The sequence below is a fragment of the Olea europaea genome, unplaced genomic scaffold (genome assembly GCF_002742605.1).
Source record: "Olea europaea var. sylvestris unplaced genomic scaffold, O_europaea_v1 scaffold1777, whole genome shotgun sequence".
Lineage (NCBI taxonomy): Eukaryota > Viridiplantae > Streptophyta > Magnoliopsida > Lamiales > Oleaceae > Olea > Olea europaea.
In genome coordinates, this window is record NW_019235502.1 from 130,849 (window position 1) to 137,926 (window position 7,078).

Genomic DNA, 7,078 nt, shown 5'->3' on the forward strand with positions numbered 1-7,078 from the left:
TAATATTATTAAAACATGGTTAATTTGACATTCTGAAAAGTTGTTTTCAAAATAAAAAATCAGAAAATACGTTTGATTGGATATTTGAGAAATTATTTTACGACTTTTTATCACATAAAATTTTATTATTGAATGAAAAGGAACAATTTTATATTAATATATTATTGAGTAATATGTACATTTTAAAGTTGATAAATCTTATAATAATTTTCTTTACAAAAGTAAAATAAAAATAATGCTGGGTAATGGTTCGAGATAAACCAACTGTTTGGAGTGACTGTTTGTATGCATGATAAATGCTGGAATCATAGACTAAATTTAGAAGTGATGTTTGTGTAGATCAAATTTAGTTTTAAATTGCAGTAATTATGATATTAAAATTTAATGAATTGTAAAATACTAAAATATGAATATTTGATTAAAAAGATGTATATCCTCTACTTTTTTGTTTATTTATTCTATGGGACTCGACTATCTGGAGCTGTTTTGTATTTTTTGCTCTCAATTCATATTGTACCTATTGGATATTTTGGACAGAGTAAATACAACATCAATAAAATAATCAAATTATTTTTATTGTCTTCTATGTGTCAATTAGTGGTACAATATCTCAAATTTGTTGTTCCAAACAAGTTTGTTACTGGGAAGAAATACAATACCTGCTATTCACAATCTCTTGAAAAGTTCAACACATATGTCGGAAGGACAACTCGGTAGCTAATATCCTGTCAAAATTGGGAGCGTCTTGTGTTTCACAGATCTGGATGGACTCTATCACAATCTCATCATCAGTTAAAGGAACTTTGCGTACGGATAAACTGAGCATCCCCAATTTGCGAGGCTATTTTCCTCACAGTTTGTCTTTAAATCTCCCAATGTTGTTTTAGATTCACAGAGTTTGGCTTACTTTGATTTGGATGGTGAATTGCAAATTTTATGTAACTACGGTATTCCTTCGCCACAAGTAAAGGTTTTTCAATAAAAGAATAATGTGTTTAAAAAAAAGTTTGTTACGATTTGAAGTTCATGGTCAACTTGATAGATTATTGGATTTTTAATTTATTTTTATTTGTCTCACGTTTGTTGGACTTCGAATCTTACTGAAATAAAAAAATATACTCTCTTAATTTCATTAATCTTTGCTTACTTAAATCATTAAAGAAAGACTTTCATAAATAATTTACCGAAACAATGCAGTTGCTACGAAGGACGTATGCATACAAACTAAGATATAATATTGCTATTAAAATAACAACAAAATTATGTCATCTGAGAACTATATTAATGTATACAGATATTCATTCCACTCCGATCATCTCCCACTACTCACTACAATCTTGAGTTTCATTCGATTCACATCTGAATTTGAGAGAGAAGGAGATTAGATGGCAGAGTCAGCAGCACTTACAGCAGTCATTAACCAAGCAGTACAAATAGGCGCCAATCTAATTGTCGAAACAGCTCACGCTTGTATAGATTGAAGGAAGACATAGAATGGATTGAAGGACAAATGAGACACTTCAAATCATGTCTCAAAGATGCTGAGTCGAAGCAAGGTGGAAGCCATGAAGTTGCTAACTTGATAATTGACATGAAAGAGCTTGCTCTGGACATCGAGGATATTTTTGATACTTCCCTTCCAGAGATTGAATCACACAAGGGAAAGGGTCCATTTCGATTTGTTAAGCATGCTGCTTGTATACTATGTTATGGTTTCACTAAAAATACCTTTGCCCTGAAAATTGAGAAAATCAAGAGACGGGCCCAAGAAATTGAAGCCACTAGAGAAAGATGCCGTATTAATCTGGATACGGATGGAGGTATGCTGATTTTATCCATTTAGATCAATATAAATCTATACATGTTATATTCTGTGATTTTTATTCTTTCCCTTTTTGGCAAAGAAACATAAATATGAAAAATCAAGATCTCTAAATTGCAGTCTTCTATAAATATGAGAAAGAGGGCTATTTTTCTTTGTCCAATCAGTAGGAAAGAGCTTCTATGGTAGATTCCCAAATAATTATGTTTTTTGTAACTTGTAATAATTAAACCAAATATCTTATGACTATGAACCACATTAAATCGAACAGGTAATGCAGATATGGACGTATGGGATCGAAGAAAAAAATTCTTAGTTGCCACAGATTCAATAATTGTTGGTCGTGAAGATACATTCCAGGAATTCAAGGGAAAATTGACGAACTCAAACTCAGCGTGTAAAATGATATGTGTTGTAGGGGAGGCAGGTGTGGGTAAAACTACAATTTGTAAAAAAATATATACAGATATGCGAAATGAGTTTACTTCTGCTGCTGTAGTCTGTCTCAAATGAGCCTAGAGTCCAAGACCTTCTACTTGAAATAGCAAAGCAAGTTGGCCTTGAAAAGGAAAAGAGGAATGAAGATTTGGAGGTCAACTTGCGTTCTCTGCTCAATGAAAATAGGTGCTTAATTTTTCTAGATGATATTTGGACAACTGAAGCATGGGATGACTTAAAGAACGTTATCCCCATGAACTCAAGAAATGGTAGCAGAATTATCATTACTTTTCGACGTACTGATGTGGGCAGATATATAGGTGGTGAAAGCTCTTTGAATGAATTAAAACTCTTAGATAAAGAGAAGAGCTGGGAACTCTTCTTCAAGCTGATGAAATCTTCTTCAGGAAATACGAATGAGATACTTCCTTCGATAGAATTGGAAGATATCGCTAAGATGATAGTAGAAAGATGTGGTGGGTTTCCATTGGCAATTGTGGTAGCGGTGGGCATGTTGCGGCAGAGAAGAAGAAATAAACATGCATGGAATGAGGTGCTTAAAATCTTGAGCACCAGTACTGAAAATAATTGTTCAAAAATCTTGTCTCTGAGTTACAAAGATTTACCTCCTGACTTGCGGCCTTTTTTCCTTTACTTTGGGCTCTTCCCCGAAGATGAAGAAATTTCTGTGTCTGATTTGACCAAGGCTTGGATTGCCGAGAAATTGATCCGGGATGACGGAAATCAAAATCCTGATGACATTGCGGCAGCTAAATTAGAAATCTTAAGTGATAGAAATTTAATTCAAGTTTCTATGAGAAATTTTGATGGAAGTGTAAAACGTTGTGGCATTCATGATCTTCTACTAGTTCTTTGCATCAAAATAGCCAAGGAGAACAATTTCTTTTGTACACATCATGATATACACTCTAATTCTTTTTCAACTCTTCGTAGGCTTACCATTGACAACACCAGTCAATATTCTTTTTCAAATTCTAAAACTCCAAAACTTCGTACCTTGTTCTATTTCAATAACTTGGAAGAATGGTCTTTGATTCCTAATGAGATAGGAAACCTAAGTAGCTTGACTTACCTTAAGTTGAGTGGGAAGTTTGAAAGGATGCCTTCAACCATAAGGAACTTCAAGAAATTGGTGACACTGGATGCTAGTCAAGCACTATTTGATATTTTTCCAAGAACTATTTTCAGGACGAAGAATTTGAAGCATTTACTATGTTTCCTTGACTATAGGTTTGAGTATAACACAAGCACAATTTTGAATGTCAGAGATGAGGTGTATTTACTAAACATAGAAACTTTATATTGGGTGTCTGGTACCATTTTGAGAGCTAGCTCATTACAAAAACTCTCCAACTTGAGAGAGTTGGGTTTATATGAGATTAATGACCAACTTATAGATGTAATATCTGGTAAAACACCCATATTGGAGAAGCTCCAACACTTGCTCTTGAACACTCCGGAGCTTAAGAGGTTAAACCTGTCCCACTATGACTATCTTGCTAAGTTGAATCTGGCACTAAGTCGTGATTTTCGATGTACACTTGACACCATTGAATTCCCTCCAAACCTCATCTACCTTAACCTTCAGATATGATATTCACTGAGGATCCAATGAAGGTACTAAAAGAACTACCCAGTCTAGAGATCCTTAGTTTGTTCTACTGTACGTACAGCAACTCAATGCTGGATTTCTCAGGAGCAAACAGCTTTCCAGAGCTTCAAGTGTTGGAAATTGACGGAACAAAAATTCCCGAGTTGATTGTGGATCAAACAGGGATGCCAAACCTTTGCAAGTTCGTGTGCTACCAAAAGGACTTAAATGTTCCGGAGAGACTACGTGAAATAATGGTGGAGCCTTGAAGTCAGACTAGTATTGAAGAGGTTAGTGTGCACTCTCTAGTTATCATGGTTTATACAGTTTCTTCCTTGTTTTCTTCTTTCCTTGCGATAAAATATTGAAAGACTCTTTTATTTTCAGTACAATATTGTTAAGATATAAATTTAAAATTTAAAATAATCCAAAATTTCTCTTTTACGCAAATTCATAATTCAAACCCAAAGCTTAATAACTTAATTAATTGGAATAGACGATATTGATTATAATTGAGGGATATGTTACAAAAATTTTAGTTGCTATATCCAGTCAAGATTACCAAACACAAAAAGATGGATAAGAGTTTTTGAACCAAAGTCATTCATAATTCAAGACGTTAGGATTGTTTTGCACGAGTATGCATCATGCACTTACTTATATATTTTGATAACCATCTATTACAAAAATAAATAATAGCTAATGCTTTGTGTATCTATTTGAGTTTAAGCCCCTATTTGGCAAAAAATTAAAATTCAGATTTTAATCAAAGTAAATTCAACAACTAATTTAAATCACATATATTATGTGACTCATAATTTTTCAATTGCACATTTCATTAACATTTATCAAAATTTACTATAAATCCGATTTTAATCTTCACCAAATATGGGCTAAATTGATAGAACCCATTGATGATTAGTGTCATGATACTAAAGCATTTGATTCATTTAATTTTGTTTATCTGTCTTATTTGTCAGTGGTAACTTCAAATCAACAAAAAGAGGAGGCTTATCAAGGTGGACTTTCTAAATATTGCCTGTTTTGCTTGTCAAAAGTGAATATGGACATTAGAGTGCTTTTTTACTGCATCAATAATTAGGTGCTACTGTGTGATATGATTTAGAAGTAGTTGTGCTTTTTGAGGGTTTCATGTAACTATAGTGTGTTTTCTTTATCTTGCTTGTGAGTGATCATGTTCAATATTTTATCGATACTTCATAAAATATTTGTCCTTGGAAAACGTTCTCACTTTCTTGACAATAAATTTGTACTTTTTGGAAATTCACTACTGAATAATCTTATTTACTTTTTGATTATTAGATAAATATCTAACATAAAGACTTTTCATTCTTTTCAAGTCGTGATTGTCCACGAACAATGAGAGTTTATCCATATGAATGCTGTAGATGTTTTCCAAATCCTAATAGACTAGGATACCATATCATCTACCTATGTAATATTTGGGGGGGAAAAATGGTCTCTCTCTCTCTCTCTCTCTCTCTCTCTCTCTCTCAAATTTTTTTTATTTTCATTAAATATACACTAGCAATGAAATTTGAAATATTTGTAAAACTCATTGGAGATAAAATTTGAATTAGGCTGTCTATTTTGAAATATTAATTATTAATAAATCGAAAGTCTTTCTTTTTAAATGCCATATAAATTGTAATATATGAAATGCATTGAAGATGTTCTAAATATATGGACTAAATTTATGCTTTCATTTTGTAACGTGCGTTCTCTATATGGCTTCGACTTATCTTGGTCGATTTGGAAATGGAAGAAAATAGATACTTTCTTCATGTGTTTCAATAATTGGTTTAAAGCATGCTTTGCCAAATTGGCAATGAATTGAGGGCTTAAATTTTTTATTGTTGAAATTTCAAAGGCACAAAATATCTAGTATTTATTCATGTATTTTTCATACCTTTATGAATACTTTAAGGAAAATCTCTGCGTTCGACATTTAAACTGTGTGTTTAATCGTGTCAATTTGTGCCCTTCGCTTCTCCAAAGCCATTTCAACAGTTGAACCAAGTTTTGCTCAACACTGTTACCCCAAACCAAAACAATGGATTTCAATATATTACAATAGTGTTTACATTGTACCACTCCTAACTTAACTAAATGCTTATTTTTGGTATTATTAAAAATGCAAAGCATATTAAAAATAAATGCCTAAGCCCCCCTTTGATAACCATTATTTGAAAATTGTTTTTTTTTTTTTTTTACATACTCATTATCAACTATATATTCACACAATAAAATTAAAAAAGTTACAATTTTACTACTTTTTAAATTAGTGAAAAGGGTGAAAAGAAGTTGGTGGCCATGATAAAACGTTACATGAAATTGAGTGGTCACGGTGAAATAAATTCAAATTAAATGGTCATGGTAAAGTTGAATGATCATGGTGATACTAAGTATAAAGTTAAGTCACCATGGGTGGATTTAACCCTTATTTGCTCATAACTTTTTTAAAAATTTCAATCATATATTTAATTAATTTTTACCAAAATTTACAAAAGGTATACTTTTATAAAAAAACTACTCAAACTTTGATTTTTAACTACGTCAAACGGTGTCTATATTTGCTTACGGTATTTGATTGTGGTTAAAAGTTATTTTCGTTGAATGTAAGTTAAGATGTTGTTGCATATGAGAAAGTTTTGTTAGTAGAATAAGTTCGAACAATGTAAAAATAAGTAACTTAAAGGCAGTGACGGATCCAACGTGACTGGTTGACCTAGATCCATTTTGTAACATTTTTTTTTTAATTAAATTTAGATCATATTCAAATTTAAGCGCAGTTCTTGTCCAAATTTCAAGTTCATTAAGCCAAATTCATAACAAAAGTTTTGAATACTGAGAATTGATTGATGAACTTGATAACACTAGGCCACTTCTATCGAATTTTTGTGGTTTTGATTCGAATAACATTTAGCCCCCATTTGGTCCTCATTATTTGATGTTATAATTTTTGGAATAATATTTTTTGGGGAGTGTGGAGGAGAGAAAAATATATTATAAATTTAATAGGTCTCAAACGGAGGTTTATATGCTAAGTATTTTAAGATTTACTTATACTAAAAAAGAATAATAAATATATAGGTCTTCAATTTTATCTTATATTTTTTGAAAAAAAAATTAAAATTATTATTGTTCAATTACTAAATGAAAATTTAAAGTAGAATCACAGTAAC

The 7,078-nt window shown here is 31.6% G+C and overlaps 1 protein-coding gene across 3 annotated transcripts; it reads left to right on the plus strand.

Moving 5' to 3' along the window:
* Positions 1-1,275: 1,275 nt before the first annotated feature.
* Positions 1,276-5,191, plus strand: LOC111378147. 3 transcript variants are annotated; one of them, XR_002699818.1, is made up of 4 exons: positions 1,276-1,820; positions 2,094-3,898; positions 3,978-4,162; positions 4,853-5,191. XR_002699818.1 is itself a non-coding variant. In XM_023001316.1 (3 exons), exons 1-2 carry the CDS (start codon positions 1,511-1,513, stop codon positions 4,139-4,141), a joined length of 474 nt encoding a protein of 157 aa, XP_022857084.1. In that variant the 5' UTR covers positions 1,276-1,510; the 3' UTR covers positions 4,142-4,162; positions 4,853-5,191. The 3 variants fall into 3 exon arrangements, 1 of the variants encoding a protein (XP_022857084.1); XR_002699817.1 differs by having other exon boundaries at positions 2,094-4,162; XM_023001316.1 differs by lacking the exon at positions 2,094-3,898.
* The last annotated feature ends 1,887 nt before the right edge of the window (positions 5,192-7,078 follow it).

Bases quoted from the DNA above. Each gene is read 5' to 3' on its own strand.
- LOC111378147 (XM_023001316.1), top strand. From the start codon at position 1,511: ATGAGACACTTCAAATCATGTCTCAAAGATGCTGAGTCGAAGCAAGGT. The intron at 1,821-3,977 runs GTATGCTGATTT...TGGATTTCTCAG, and splicing joins TAATCTGGATACGGATGGAG to GAGCAAACAGCTTTCCAGAG.